The 16,522-nt window shown below is 45.5% G+C and overlaps 1 protein-coding gene across 3 annotated transcripts in view; it reads left to right on the plus strand.

The window, feature by feature from the left end:
- Positions 1-16,522, plus strand: part of LOC138268695 (calpain-5-like) — a 48,748-nt gene that overhangs the window by 508 nt on the left and 31,718 nt on the right. For 2 of the 3 annotated variants that reach the window (XM_069218612.1, XM_069218611.1), the window contains exons 2-4: positions 7,984-8,196; positions 12,928-13,059; positions 13,480-13,688. In XM_069218612.1, the coding sequence (XP_069074713.1) occupies positions 8,032-8,196; positions 12,928-13,059; positions 13,480-13,688 (506 nt within the window). In that variant the 5' untranslated portion in view covers positions 7,984-8,031. Of the gene's footprint in view, positions 1-171; positions 296-7,983; positions 8,197-12,927; positions 13,060-13,479; positions 13,689-16,522 lie in introns of those variants that run through there. The other variant, XM_069218610.1, reaches the window with a different exon arrangement.

A 16,522-nucleotide genomic window follows, 5' to 3' on the forward strand; every position in this document is an offset into this window, starting at 1 on the left:
GCCTGTCATGTCAGGTGTTGTGCTGTACAATACCCGAAACACATAATGGTAACCGTGAAACTACAAATCCCAGAATGCAACTGTCTCTTGTACAGAAAGACGGGAGCGGCTGGAGTGATCAGACATGACTCTGGGCCACTTTCCAGCTGCAGATAAGAAGGTCCTCCTCTCAGGGCGGGATTCACGCGCCCTGCGGTGCTGGTTCCCAGCTCAGGTGTGGTCTAGGTGGACACTGCAAGAGGAGCTAGCGCTGCAGCTGACGCCTTGTGTTTCTGGACTACCGCCCGCGTAGCCGGTAAGGTCCCCTATTTTATGCACCTGTTGCAGAGGTGTCAACCCGCAGCTCAGGGGCGCGGCTTCTCAGCATTTCATCATTCCGGGGCCACTTTAAATGAGCGCCACAGAGTCGGCCAATAGTAACACCTAGCGCTACAGAGTTTTAGGAAGTGAAGGGCTTGTACAGCAAATAACAAAGGGTTTAGAAGGCAAGTGTGTGTGCTTTGAGCCTAGTTTTTCGGCCACGAAACGCTAGGTTAGATGCCGAGCTACCCAAGGACTGTTGACAATTTTTCCCTTAGCGGTACTCTACGAGCTGCCGGAGCACCCAGCAGTCTCTTGCACTGTGTCACGTCTGCTGCTAGGAGTAGTTCCCATGCGTGTCACCTTTACCGCTTTGCATTCTGGGGGTTGTAGTTTATGTTACAGTATTAGTAGTATCTGCTCATTAGCCGGGTCTGTCTGACGGTACCACTCATAATATTGGGGCACTTGCATCCTCGATAATAGTTCTTTGTAAAGCTGTAGGTATATGTACGTATATGGTATTTCTATGGCTTGCAAGAACCCACTTAAGGTAGAAAGGAGCACTGTTGATGCCCTGTGATGCAGTGTTTTTTAAAGAGGTGTTTTCAAGTAATTCGCAACTTGGGGCAGTTTTGCGACAGTCTGATGTATACAGGATTTATATTGGATTTATAAAGCGCTTACTACCCCAGACAAGGCGTTGAATGCTGTTCCACATCTTGGGTGAATAGATGGAAAAGGCCTCCTGCCTTTTTTCCTTGTTTACACTGCTTAGTCTGATGGAGCCCTGACTGCAGGTGTGCTCAGTACCACAGGGACGGTGAGCTTGACCGCAAGGTAAGCGGGGGTGCTGGTCATGATGGCTTTGTAAATGATGACGTTATTGCTTAATTTGTAAAAGAACAAGTGCCGAGCACAAAGCCCTGCTCAGAACCCAAGGCCAGTGCGATTAAATGTCGACACACAGAATACCAAGGCTGCAAAGTCCTGAATCGACTTTTTGGGTCTTCCTTCCATCCTCTATCAAACACTCCACGCCCCTTTACCTCACTCTTGCAAGTTTCTGCTTTCTCCGTGGTGACATTTTTTCTTTCACCGCTTTCTGTGTTTTTTTCCCCTCTTGGTAAACACCTGGTGACGACAAATAAGGGCCAGTCCCCAAAAACAAGCATCAATGACCAGGCAACCACCGGCTGAAATTAAGCACTGGATACAGCTGGTATTGAAGATGATGCAATCCTCCACCCCTTGCGTTCCATCAGGAAGAGGGTGATGTGACCATATTTCTTCAGGTCCTGGATGAGCTGTGCCATGGCGTATAGGATGCCCCTAAGGGCTAGATTAATATGGATTATTTGTTTTGTTACTTTGCATTGTTATAAAGCCCTAATGTACTCTCGTATTTACTGCCTCTTCAGAGCATGTTGAAACTCTGTAAAGTTTCAGCACTCCATAAAAAAGAGCAACATTTGACAGGGAAAGGAGGTTGCAGGACGCAGATGATCCCAGGGTGCTGGTACACGAGTCTGGGACTAATGAGAAGCACTCCTATTTACGCACAGTTGGCGAAAGATTTTCTTATTTCATATTTTTCAGTTGTATTTATCACTGTGAGAATACCTTTGTGGCTATTTATATTCATGTTAAATCTTATTTCTCTTCCTCACCAATATTTCTTTATATTCCACATCTTAACACTAAAAAGGGAGAAAGAAGAAGGCTGCTACAGTGAGCTGTGAATGGATTAAAGAGCCCCAAGATGGCTTCAGGATTATGTTGCCTCAGTAAACCGTGTTCCCACATTTAATTGCAGCAGCCCCGTGTTTAAGAGGAGGGCTTTGTGCACCGGCACCTTTTTATTTACAAATTAAGCACTGCTTAGTTCAAAGTGGGGGGGCATTCCTTTCTTCCTCCTCTTCCACCCAATTTCAGTCCATCCTTCTCCCCATCCATCTTTCTGTCCATCAACCCATCCTTCTCTTCATCCATCTCTCTATTCATTGATTTATACAACTATCCATTTATGTGCCCAGGACTGTCTCCATCATCAGCTTTTCTTTGCACCCACCCACCTGTGTTTTCATCCATCCATCTCTCCATCTTTTCTCAGCAGACTTCTCTCCATCTATTCTTACTCTTCTCATGCTCATCTGTTCCCCTCACCCATAGCTCCAGTATTGATATGTATGAGCATCTGTTTGGGGACCAGCATCTCCAATTACAGGCAAAGAAGAATCAAACAACAACCTAACAACAATTCATGTTTTTTTTAAACACAACTGCTGACTGCCACCGCTCCACAGCCACTTAAGATGCTAAAGTGAGGGAATGTGGGGAGGGTAATGATGCCCTGGGCTGCAGGCCTAGGCGGCTATAGCAGTGGGGAGTTTGAGTAAGGAGTCGCACTGTGAGGCGTGGGAAGAAGGAACATTGTTTGCCTGGGTTAGATGCTTAATTTGAGCCGGTGGTTGAAGTTAGAGACCACCGTCACTCTTTTTATGGACTGTCACTTATTTTTAGCCATCATATATGGAACAAGAGAAAGGAAAGCACCTAAGGTGGAAAGAATGAGGAAGGGAAAGATGGAAAACAGTGACAAAAGGAGAAAGTAGGAATAAAAAAAGAATTTACAATGCTGGGATATAGGGACAGGGAGTATATGTTGTTGGATAAGAGAGCTACGGTGTCCCAGTCTGTAACAGAAAGCTCTGTGATTATGTATGCCATCATTTTAAGATTGTGTTAAACACAATATAATATAGGCTTCCATAAAATACGCAGAAAGATTTAGGGACTGATTTAGATCTTGGCAGCTGGAATACCTCATCACAAACATGAGGGATATCCTGTCCGCTGTATTTCGATCGCTATAGGATATAATGGGATCATAAAACGGCAAACAGGATACCTGTAACATTTGTGACAGAGTATTCCCCTCCGCCAAGATCTGAATCAGGCCTATAGTGTACCTATAAAACAAGTGCTTTCATAATATATATTTTAGTAATGTGCACTTAAACTGTACCTACAATTTTTGTATGTCTGGCTGCAGAAAAAGTCCTGCAAAATTATACATGACTTTAGGTGGCGAGGTTGAGCATGCTTCAAATACATTTAATTATATAGAGTCTGTGGCAATTATCACACAACTCGTTATTCTTTTTAAATGGTAATTATGTGTTTCACATCTAAAGAGTACCAGGGTGAATTAAGAATTGCTTTTTGAAAGTCGGACCACTTGACTTTTGCCAATGCTTGTTTTATCGTATTCCACCCCAAGCTATGTGCTAAGCGAGTGGTTTCTGAGGATTTCCATAGGACAGAGACATTTCCAGCTACTCTGTGACTAATACTTGAGTATAAGTGTAGTAACTTGGTAATAGTGCTCTGCAGATGGTAGGGTTTTGGATCCGGCGTAGGGGCTGCTGCCCGCGGATCACAGCAGGATGTTGCGGTGCATCTTGTTTGCATATTTATGTTCAACAGAGCAAGTCTTGTGCTTCCCACGCGTTGCATGAAGCATGTTTGTGCCAGCAGTGCTTCGAGCGCAAATGGTGCATGATTTCTAAAGGGCCTGAGGGCAGAGCCAGTGGAGTGACAGGCTGTGAGCCTCATGTACGAAGAATATTAGATAAAATGTGTTGCAATTGCACACCAGCCTTACAAATTGCATTCTTATGTTGCGAAGCGATCTATGTAATAATTGGTCAGTTCACAAAAAAACTAAATATTAATGTGTGCTGTAAGAAATTGGGTTATTAGTTGAGAGGGGTGGAAACCCCACTCAAATAAATAAACATAATACTTGTCCGGATGAACTATAAAAAACACTAAACAAACCTGTGCTTAAGCCTCTGGTAGTCTGGAACGAAAGCAGACAGACTTACTTTTGAATCCATCTATAAAGTATTTATGCACCCCTCAAACAGTAATAAAGTGAAAGAATAATACACAAAAAATCCCAAACCAATTTAGGAAACCTAGTTAACTTTAATACACAAATGACACCCTAACAACAAAATCCAATCAGTGGAACTAGAGTTATGAATCTTTAAATATTCTAGTAAAAATATCACCAAAAAAGCACAAAGCACCAAGTGGGTTTATATAATCACGCTGCACTGGGTCACAGTCACTATTTCAGGCTGACCGCGATAGAGTGCAGGTTAGCTTTAGGAACCAGGTTCATCCGACTGACAATTTTATCTTCTTCGAGTCCAAGTCCACATGGGCAGCTGCAGGGGAGCTTTACATTGGTGGTTGATACGAGGAGACCATTGGAACAAGGAGAAGCTCGGGCATTGAAGATGGTTGCTATTCCATACAAAGAGTCAGTCAGAGGAGCTTTGAGCTGGCATTCACGGACTCTCGCCTTTGCTGCTGGGTCTCACAGCGGAAGCATAGAACATGTCATCACTGGAGATTCACATCGGCTGGTGTCGTAGATGCTCCTCAGGTGAAACAAGGACGTTGTTTGCGTAGAGCCCAAAACATCTGCATCTTCACTTTGCGCTCAGGACTTTGAAGCAAGAGTACACTCTGATGCCAGTCAATGTGCAGGACCTGGAGGGGCACCTCTGGGTGACCAGATTCACTCCAGCAGAGGCCAGCAGCAGGGCGCAGGCAGGTTCATTTGGTGCTGGTCAGCTGGGCAGGTGCAGGGCAGGCTCTGGATGCTTGTTCTGCCTCTGTTGCACAAGCAGGGGATCAGCAAGCTGACCATTGGAGCCACTTCTGCAGAGCCTGGATTCAAGGCCAGCAGATCCAATCTCCCTTCTTCAAATAGCAGGGCAGTCCTTCTTCTGAATCTTCCAGAGGTCCAGAAGTGTTCTGATGAGTGGTTCTGAAGGTGCCACTTTTGTCCTCCGTGCCAGCCTGTGGGTGTGCGGTGCCCACTTTGTCTAACATCCCCCCTTTCCCGGGTCCGGCTCTAGACTGTCTAGGGTACCAAAGGGCAGGCAGGCATAGCTATGAGCTGCGTTTGGTAGTGGCAGGGCCAGCAGTCTTTAGAAGTCAAGAAAGTGGGTGGGCAAGCCCTTAGACTACCCTTCGAAGCTCAGGATGGCTGAGTACAAACCCCTCAGGACATCCTGCTCATTAGAGCAATATTCTGCCCCACACCCAAACCCCTTTTTTACCCCATGGCTGGAAGGAATACAGAAAACACCGCAGGAGAGCCATTCACAGTCATGTAACCCTGATCACTTGTAGAAAGGCACATTTGGTTTAGGCCAGTGATACTCAAAGTACCTCCCGGGGGCTGCACTCAGCCCTTATGACCTTTTACATGCGGCACCCTGGTCAACAGCAGCACTGGGTTGCGGTTTACTCAGCACGAACATTAAAAAATGTGCAATAAACAGGCAAGTATTTATTTAAAGGTAAAGTGAAGACAACTTGCAACAAACCTGTACAAATATAATATGATACAGTATTTTTAAAATTCAAAATTGTTGGTAGTTCATTAAAATGCAGAACCAATCCTGCTTAGTATATGAGATTATATCAGTGCATTGAGAAGAATCGTTTTTCCACCCACTCTGACAACAATGCCAATAGCGAACTAAGAGGCAGGTCAGTTGTTATGTGCTCCTTCTGGGTGGCCTGGGTTCCACTTATACATTAACAGCATTATAGTTTATTAACTCAGGCACAGGTGAAGGTTTTGTACAGCGCACATCCTACAGTCATGTATTTCGAGGTCCGCTTTTATGTAAGAATGAAGAAAAGGCAGGGAAACTGAAATAATACAGTTGCCTTGGATCACACAATTTGGTAAAGTGGGGAAGCTGGGATTAAATCCAGGTTTTCTTGTTTCACATTGTGCAGTTCAGCCTCTAGATGCATATAGTTAGCCTCCCCTATATCAACCATACCACCAACACCCCCCAAGCCAACCCCCTCACCCAGTCCCTTCCACCACCCTTCTGGCATCAATGCCGCCCTCCGTCACATAACAGACCAAACACTTTGGCCCTTGGGAATAGATTTGCGAGTACCCGTGGTTTAGGAAGAAAAATGCTCAGTTTTAAAAAGTGGCATTTTCAAAATAGTAACTTAAAATCTGACATTACTATTAAAGGCAATTTAAAATTGTGATTACTTTGAGTGGAAGAAGCATTTATCTATCTGTTCCCTTGGGGACTCCTTCCCATTAGCAAATTACTTACCACCTCCTTTGGGTTGGTGGTGAAATATTAACGTTTTGCAACTGGATTTCCATCATAAAACATTCAATGCATACCTTAAGGAATCAGCATTTGGAAGGAATATATTTTTTTTCTTTTTTCGTGTTTCCTAATCCCATGTAACGATTCAGAAAACCCTTTCCAAATTGATAAATGGACTTAGTACATTAAAAAAGTGTTTTAGGAGCTGCAAAACCTCAGATTTACCAAATGTTAAAACACTTTGTACATGTGTGATGGGAAATGGGCAAACTGGCTGAGCCTGGATCCACTATCTGCAAGGTAGGTGCAGGTTAGATGGGCCTTGGCGGTCCGTATCTACAGACTGGATGGGTCTGGCTTTAGTAATCTACAAGGGGGTGGAAGACTGGATTGGCCCAGCAGCACTTTTTTGCAAGGAATGGCCAGACTGAATGGGCACTGAACTAGCATCTGCAAGGGGTGGGCCCCTTGGATAGGCTTGGAGGTCCGCCCTAGGAGGGAACGGCCATTCTGGACGGGCCGGGCTGCATATCTGTAAGGAAGATAGTACAGGTCTGGTGGGCTTTCAGTGGATGGGAGGGCAGGATTGGACACATTGTCCTTCTGTGCCATTGCAACTGCAACATTTATGTAGGGCTTACTACCAGTATTTGGTGTGATAAAGCACTTGCCTGTATAGGTAGCAAACTACACTGTATAGGCAGGGCCAGTAGAATTATTCGATTGTGCGGCCCCAGCTATTTTTGCATAATTATAGATATTCCGCTTTTGCCACATATTTCATCATGTGCTGCATAATCTGCAGATTTTAACAAAAAAGAATTTTGTTTCTAGCTCAAACGGTTCCAAAGTTACTAAAAAGGCAGCTATAGGGTTTGCCGCGCAGTGAAAGGCCCTTTGCAATGCTGGACACGTCACATTTCAGTTGCTTATAGCTATATTTTGGTGTTAAACTGGTGTTACAGAGGTGCAACCATTGCCCAGAAAGCGCTACCAAGCTTAAAAATGATTAAATTATAAAGTAATACTACTGCAAAATGTGCAGCATAATTTGGCTTTTCTTGCCGCATAATTTACTCAATCCTGCCGCAAAATTTGGCCCTCTCCTGTCACATAATTCCAGTGGCCCTGCTTATAGGGTGTGTGCCTGAAAGTGTGTTGTACTTGTTTTGATTCTATGAGGGAAATGTTTCCACACCGTGTGTGATGACCACCGAAATAGCTTCCAAGTTTACCAGGGTCTTGAGTGAGGCACTGAACCACTCCAGACTCTTTCCTTTGAATTCTGGAACTTGTAGTCCTGATTTATAGTGAAATAAGCAAGACTGCACGTCCCAGAATTCAAAGAAAAACCCAGGACTGGAGCAGCACAGCACGCAGGAACCTAGGAAACTTGGCAGGGCTACACCAAGGGGCACTTTTTGGAGGTAATGAATACATTTCTCGTGCATGACGCTTCTGTCTGGTTTTAATTCTCAGCAGCCTGCCCTTTATTCTCTCTCTGTCGCAGGTGTGTCTCTACTGCTTTTACTGCCCCTCCTGAGGGCTGCAAGAGGAGATGCCCAACTCGGTGGTGCCCTATAAAGGCCAGGAATATGCCAAGCTGAAGAAGGCCTGTCTGCACCGCCGCGCCCTCTTCGAGGACTCGCTCTTCCCGGCCGTGAACGAGACCCTCTTCTACACCAGGGCCCCGCCAGAAGGCGTGGTCTGGAAGAGGCCAAAGGTGAGACTGATGGATACATAAGGCAGAGGGTTTTTATCGGCTCTCGCTTTCGGGAGTTAATTAAATTCCCTAATTTCCCTCTAGCAGCAACTCCTTTTTTTATTTTCAGGCCATTTCTTGTAATTTGGCTCCCTCCTGTGGCCATGTGGAGAGTTGCGTTGACACCTTAAAGTAACACTATGCAGTGGCCTTAAAAAACCACCGGTCTCGGGAATGTTGCACTTCTCGTACTCCTTGAAATCGATTGGTTAACTTTTTCAGTGTTTTTTTTTTTTTTTTTTTTTTTTTTTTAATAATAAAGGTGGTACTTGGCGTTCTGCACATAATTCTCACTTGGTTTTGCTTAGTGCCACGAAGTTATTTCTTTAACTTCTGCTCCACGTGCGAGATGAAACCCATTTTTTGTTTTGTTTACAGAATATGTTGTATAAAGAACCTAGGCTGGGTAGATCAAAAACCACTAACTTTTTTTTCTGTTCTGGCCCATGTGGCCAGTATTACACTGGTCCCTTTCAGACCGCGCCAGCCGACAACAGGGATGTCACTTACTTGCTAAGTAACACCTAAAATGTACGAAATTTGTGTAGTTCGGCTCATCTGGGGGATTTACTGGCAGCGAGTAATCTGAGAAATAGCTCTGCTGCCCAAGTCTTTCTTCAGAGTTCTGTCACCCGATGGGAAGTTCTTTTGTGTAAAGCCTCTTTGACAACTGTGGCTGGCCCAAGTTTAAACCTGTCCCTTCTAACCTTGTGGATGACAGGCAGAAATCAAGTCAAGTGAAATGAGCGCTGTACCTAATACACTGAGTGGACCGATGTGCAGACTCAGTCTTTCAACTGTCTGAACTGGATAAAATGCGTACCACTGCACTGACCAATAACACCACGCGTTATTAAGAAGCGGGGGGTGTTTATCATTAATATCTCCTCCACCTGAGTTTGACAGGTGGATGATATCAAAGGTAAACCTTATGAATATGATTGCTGTTAATATCATTAATAAAGTTATACAGCATAATGCTCTGTGGCACATGGCGCATTTATCTGGGGTTTGCACTGCCCAGGGGCATTTCAGGGCCACATGATATGGTTCATCACTTGCCACAAATCTTTGTGTGCTCTCCTCATGCCTGACATGTCACTTACAAGATCCGATCTACAGATTGAGGTAGAAATACTGTTTTCTGTGGTCTCCTCTCACCCTGGGACATGCATCTGTGCAGTATTTGAGTGGCGAAAAAACGAACGGAGAGATAGCCGAGCACTGTACAGTAAAAAAGGCAGAGATATAGGCAACATGTGATTAGGGACCTGGGTTCTAATAGAAGTACAGACGAGAACTTTTTTTTTACCTCTATATTGAGTCCACTGCACAGAAAACTGATAGATTCTAAAGCTGTTTCTCAAGATGTTTCCCATAGCTGGCACACTTTGTGAGCTAGGCTAGCTCTCATGTACATTATGACAACTCTGATCTTCAAAGACAAATTTTATGGGCAAATTTTATGGCCAGAAGGCACAATGATATGTGAGTTGTGACTGTAAAAAGGCCTAGCCTAGCGAAACTTCGTGCTGTGAGTCATGCACTAACCCATGGGCAGTTGCTTAAGCCTGGGTCTAACATGCATACGGAAAAATCACCCTCCTTCTGTGAAGTGTGTTCTGTTTAGACATTGGGTTTTATATTGTATAGTATTTTGAGCATGACCATGTGGAGTACCTTTTGCATGTATGTACGTTTTATTACTATTGTGCAAACCTGGCCAAAAGGAGGTGGAGCGATTTTCTTGGTCAAACACAAGTGTAAAGTGGCTGGATGAAGAGAGGAAGCTGGGTTGTGGATGGTCAATGCTTTGCGATGTAATGTTCTTTAAGGAGATGAATCTTAAACTTTTTCCTAAATTGGGGCAGCTCTTTTGATTATGGGGAAGTTTTTGACGATATTGTGTGCATAGATAGATAAAGCATACTGCCTTGTGTTTTTTTTTTTTTTTTACACTGTTTAGTCTGCATTCTGATGGTGTCCTGGCTGCGGGTACACCAGGAATGGCCAGCTATGGGGAGCTTGTCAGCAAGATAAGTGAGTTGTTGGTCGCGATAGCATTATAATTGATGCAGCTGGTGCTGAAGATGGAGCAAGCTGGTAGGGAGAGCCAATGGGGGTCATGTGATAGAATTTCCTAAGCCCTGAATTAAACATGCTGCAGCATGGAGGGTGCCCAAACAGGTGCCAATGCGGAGTCTGACAAGCCATGGAGTACTGCATTAATGCCACCAAGAAGCGAGAGTTCTGAAGTTGCTTTCTGGAAGAAACAGTTCTTTAGAAGAGTGAGCTGGCATCTGTCCTTTTTATTTATTTGGGCAGTGTGTTCCTTAAGAGAAGTTGCATGCAAGTGACTTTATATTCAGTGAAAGTTAGGGTTCAAAGCAGTCAAGGTTCATGTCATTGAGCCAGGTTTGTACTGTATCTTGTTTGATGTTCTTGCCAAATAACAGTAATTCTGTCTTTGTTGGTTTGAGACTCAGGCAGGCTGTGGACATCCAGGTCTGGATGATGTGGAAGCAGTGTTTGAGGTGTTGCATGTCTGAAACTATGAAGTAGAGTTTTGTATCATTGGTATATTGGTGAATCTTGATGCTCTCGAGTGTGAGACGAGCACCAAGCAGCTCCATGTAAAGGTGAGGATGGCAGGAGTCTGTATGGAGCACCGAGAATCCATAGGTGATAGGGATCTTTTGTGACCTGGAGGTGCCCATGTGAACAAATTGGTGTCCGTTGGAAAGGTATGAGGAGAACAGGTGATGGACATTGATGATGAATTCCAGTCGAGACTCCAGGGTTTGTATGAGGGTGGGATCATTGTGTTGAAGGAACAGGTCTAGCAATATTAGAAGGCAGGGGTTCTCTTAATCTGTTGCCAAGAGGGCATCATTTACGATGTGTGAGGTAGATGCTATAGTGTGAGCTGGAGCCAGACTTGTAGTCGTGCAGCAGACGGTTAGCACTGGTGTTTTCTTTGAAGCTGAGCATAGACTGTTCTTTCAGTGGTCTTGCTGATGAATGGTGGGTGAGTGGTGGGCCACTAATTAGCGCGGTTATTGGGGTCTATTATACATTTTTTTTAGGAGTGGGAGGATATGGCCTGTCTGAGAAGTTCTGAGAAGATGGATTGAGTAAAGAGAACATTGCCCACGTAAATAGGGGTAAGAGAGCATCCTCGCTGGGAGGTTTGATGAAGGATGATGGTAAAGTCTCATCTTCATAACAAGTTGCGGCGAGGAAGTTGCGCACATCCGTGAGATCTGGCAGACACAGTGCTTTGAAGACTGACCAATGCAGGATTCCACGGGGAAGTGATGAGTGCAAAAGATGCAATAGGCTTGGTGTTGTCAATGGCTCTTCTGCATTCTTTTCACTGAAGAAGTTGTTGACGGCATTGCAGTTTTCTCTGGAGTGAGGAATAAGTGAGTCCGGTAGGAGGTTTATGCAGTGCTTGTCTTGAGTAGTGTTCTGCTTCTGTTGTTGGCTGCCTTGATGGTGTTGTGGTAGCACTTTGCTCTGGCTTTGTGATGTGCTGCGTGCGTGTTGAGCCAACGGACTGCAGTATCAAGCCCCTGAACAAAAGACTTACACACACAGTGGAAAATATCTGCAAATGGCAAAGGGAGTTGTCTATTGAAAGTAACCTCTCTATTTCATAGTTTTCCCCTGGAAGTGAGACTTGAAGGTTATTCTGTGCAACAGGATGCCTTACACATCATAATACACATTAATTAGCTTACTCAGAGAACTAAGTAAGTGGTAAATATTGGAACTTTCAGTTCCAGAATCAGCAAAGAGTTTTTCTGCAGCTCCCCAGAGTAAACATGTGCTGGCTTTTTCCCCGGCAAATTGTTCATCAGTCACTGGACCTTTACCAAGCAGGCCCAAGGGAGAGCCTCCCTTTCAACAAACTAAAGTAACACCCTTCTCCTATTTCCCGCTCTATTGTGTAGACGCATATTACATTGTATGATTTTCTTTCATGTGCATACCTCTGGTACCTTTGTAAATACATGTAATATTGTTATTTTTTTAGGTCACAACTTTGGTTGTATAATGTTAAGACTTAAGACTGCTTTCTATTACTAACTTTTGTGAGTCAAGTGACGCGTGGGCAGTTCTTGCTAAACTAGAGGATCTCTGCTCAGTTTATCCTCGGCGTTTGGTTTAAATAGCAAAAGTTCACAGTGAATCTACCTCCCCTGCAGAGCTGCTACTGTAGGTTCTTACACCGATGTCTCACCTCCAGTTCAACAAGGCAGATGGGATATGGACATCAAAACGTAAAAGACAACATCAACAGTTGGAGTTAGTTGTGAGTCTGGAGCATCCAAGAACCCTACTCCTATGCTCTCATCAATGCCACATGGTGCTACCCTATTGATGAGGATTGGTCTGTGCTCGCCTTATAGCCATGTGATGCCATCTAAGAGGCAAGGGCAGGAGTAGAGGAGGTTATAGGCACTGGCCTACAGAGAGTAAATTGCCATGCAGGTGGAAGTGATGGGTACCCATCCGCAGAGGATGCCGAGATCTGTACTACCACGCAGAGGGTGAGGGGCCGAGCGCTGCTCACATGAAGGTGCAATGAAGATCACCACCCTACAGCAAAAGGAGATGATAAGTACCAGTCAGTAGGCCACACAAGCCATAACTATATGCCACTCTTATTGATTCTTCTTTTTGTAGGAGATCTGCTCCAACCCGCAGCTGTTTGTGGATGGCATCAGCTCCCGTGACCTGCACCAGGGTAGTCTGGGCAATTGCTGGCTGGTGGCAGCAGCATCATGTCTCGCCACTGAACCATCTGTATGGAAGAAGGTGAGAACCCGTAGGCCACCCAAACCACTTGTGCTGCTGTTCCTACCTGACTTCTCTCACTGTCGCCTTTATTGATAGGCTCAGCTTATATCCCTCTCTGACCACTATTCCTTATTCTAATTCCAGAGTGTCACGTCCTGTGACTTTCTCTAATTGCTCCTTCCTAACTGTGGCTATTTGTGTGCTTTCCATACAGCCACTGCCCGTGCCCTTCACTTACCCTTGACCCCACCCCTCCCTGCCTCCTCCATTAGTTGTCTTTCTTGAAATCACACTGGCAGCTCTAGTAAATGCCTGATCCTCAAGTCTCCTTGAACTCTCTCTATCTCTCAGAAGGACCTATTTTGTATGGTTTAAAGGACTTGCAATGCCACCATCCATTATCATGCAGATGTCATTACTGCCTTCTCTCCCCTGCAGGTGATCCCCAACTACAAAGAGCAGGACTGGGACCCCAAGCGGCCAGAGAAATACGCTGGCATCTTCCACTTCCGCTTCTGGAGGTTTGGCAGCTGGCTCGATGTGGTCATCGATGACCGGCTCCCCACTAGGAATGGCAGACTGCTCTTCTGCAGCTCCACGGATCCAAATGAGTTCTGGTGTGCCTTGCTGGAGAAGGCTTATGCCAAGTAAGATGAGAACTATGACAAGCATGTTGGAGAGATGAGGCAATGTACGCTGCCTTTGTGTTGTTTACTCTCACTGGCAGATTATTTACCATAGATGGCGCATAATTCCATTGTAATGTTGTCATTGACTTTCTCCCTACATGGTCTCTATTTTGACCAGGCAGATGCTGGTTCCAAGTGCCACCACTTGAGTGGGTGGATCACTCCTAGACAGCTGCTTGTTACCACCCTAAGTTGGCGGACGCAGATCATTTACAGGGTGGTTACCCTCCTGTATGGTTTCTAGATACCATTTAAAGGGTGACAGATGGTTTATTTCCTTTCCCTGATGGTAACTGGTTAAATCTGTATAGAAGGTGGTCTCCTCAGGAGGTGGATAATTTATCCCAAGGCGGTGGCTGGTTTCCAATGGTTGGGCACTCCTTTTCCCCATATGTGCCAGGTTGAGCCCCCCTTTGATCTGGTGTCCCCTCTGGGGTGTCTTGTGTGCCTCTTCCACCAGGTGTCTACTGGTGTTCTGCCTAGGAGAGCACAGATAATTGCCACCTCAAGTACTATGTGTTTTTTTCCAACTGGTTGATTGTACCCAAAGGAAGCATAGAGTTTCCTCACCTGAGCACCATTGTTATGGTTTCGCCAACATATGGTGTCTGATTTACTGGTAGGTAGTTTCTCGAATCCATCCAGACTGAGACTGATTCCCTCCTGGTGGTGTTTGGTTTCCCCTCTGCAGACAAAAGGTACCTCTTCCATCCCGCTGCTGGTGTTATCTTGAGTTGTAACATACATCCCTGCCATACCCCTTTTGCCAAGAGAGAAGACGATTTCACTCCCTGAAGAGCTCTATCTTGGGAATGCTTGCCTCGCCCGAGACACTTGCAGCAAGACAGGATCCCTATCATTTAAAAGTGATGTTTGTTGGTCTCAGCTATGTCTAGTATTCTACTCTCCCAGAAAATCCCCTATCTTGCCACTAAAACTCTCACACCCATGCTGCATGGCACTGCCAGTCAGTGCTGAGCTCTGCTTCACAAATAGTTCCCTCAGTGTGCCCCTGAGGGGTCAGTTGCACAGCACCGCCCTGCCACCACCAATCCACTGCGCCCAGAGTGCCCTTTGCACCACATCCCTGGGAGAGGCCATTGATGGCAGGATAGTGCTAGAGGCCATGATGAGGCAAGTGGCACAGAGCGGAAACCTTCTGCCAGTGCAAGCATCGCCCCAAGCCTCAAACCAAGTGGCTGTCACAGAGGCACACCCACCACACTCTGGGGGGGGGGGAGGGGGAAACAACAGAGATGTGCAACCTAACCACTACACATGGCAGACAGCTCCAACGATTGGCTGGGGGCGCAACCTCCTGATGCCAGATCTTTGGCAGCAGGCGCAGTGCAAATTAATAATCTATTCACGGCACTACAGCCATTCAGCAAGCTAGCTGATCCATTCACTGTCGCGCCATGCTGGAAAACATGGATAAGTCACCTAAATAACTACTTCAGAGCAACACAAGAAACCAACGGAACCAATAAAAGATCCTTGTTGACCCACTATGCAGGTGAAAAAGTATACAAGATATTCAAACACCTCCTATGTACCAGGGCTTACAATGACTATGATGCAGCTCTCAGAGCACTGAATCCACACTTTGACCCCCAACTCGACCTGGACTTTGAACACTTTAAGCTGCGACAAGTGTGGCAGCAGGAAAGGAAACCTATGGATATGTTCCATGCATGCTCGTGTGAGGCAGAGAGCATGTGCATCGATGAGGATCAACTGAAAGACGTTCGGGCTCATCTCATACTAGGCTTCAGATCAATAATGCTGAGAGGCTTTGTTCTGTGCCAATGAGATAACGCCTCAAAACATTCTATTCCTCGCACATGCATTACCTGTCCACATCCTGCACAGCAGAAAAGGAAATGGTTCCCATGACCAGCCAGTCTGTCTCACGACCAGGCAAATTGCTGACCATCAAGAAGGAAGTGCTCAATAGGATATGAAGACAACCCACAACGAGACATATGGGGCTGCAAAAACTAGAGCCCAGTGTAGAAATTGCAGAAGGGAAGAATACCCCCTAGACAGCTGCCCTGCCCTGGTAAAGACATGCTCCACCATAGCTTGCATTCCCGGGGCAAAGGACCCTGCAGGCTTTCTGTCTCTGCATCCAGTAGTCCAGTAAGGGAGCTAAGCCAATGCCATCTTGGTGAACGGAGACTACTTATGAATAATGAGCGAAACCACATGCCCGAAGGCATTGACCATCCTAAAAACCAGCAAAGCCACTCTGACAGGCGAAGTGCTTCAGAAAGTCATCACCACCCTTCAAGAAGAGAGGTACTAAACATTCTTGAGGAAAGCCAACTGGTGAATAACCTCTTACAAAGATTGATTATCCCAGCCGTGGAGAGTTCAGAATGAGCAGGGTATAAATAATGGGGATAGGGACCGCTCGTGGCCAATCCCAGAAAGTAAAAGGATCTGTCTGTTTGCTTCATTAGCAGCAGCATCACCCAGCCTCTGGCGAGGTGTTCAGGTGGCCATTCGTGGTTTACCGCTTTAGGCTTCTGAGCACTTGTTTGCTTCTTTTGTCTATTCTGAGGAAAAGCGTATTGCAAATTTTTGTTAGATGCATCCGGTGTGTGATAACATTCTAGAGTGCTTTTTATCCCAGTCTTGAAATGTACATAGTTGAGGCAAATGTTAGTTTTTCTGTGCCAATATTGTTACACCCTAAAACAAATGGTTTCCTCCCATGTTGCCCTGAGCGCACAGTCGAATATATTCTGTTCCTTGCTTTACCCCTGAAAGGCGCAGAAGCCTCTTTC

The sequence above is a fragment of the Pleurodeles waltl genome, chromosome 12 (assembly GCF_031143425.1).
Source record: "Pleurodeles waltl isolate 20211129_DDA chromosome 12, aPleWal1.hap1.20221129, whole genome shotgun sequence".
NCBI lineage: Eukaryota > Metazoa > Chordata > Amphibia > Caudata > Salamandridae > Pleurodeles > Pleurodeles waltl.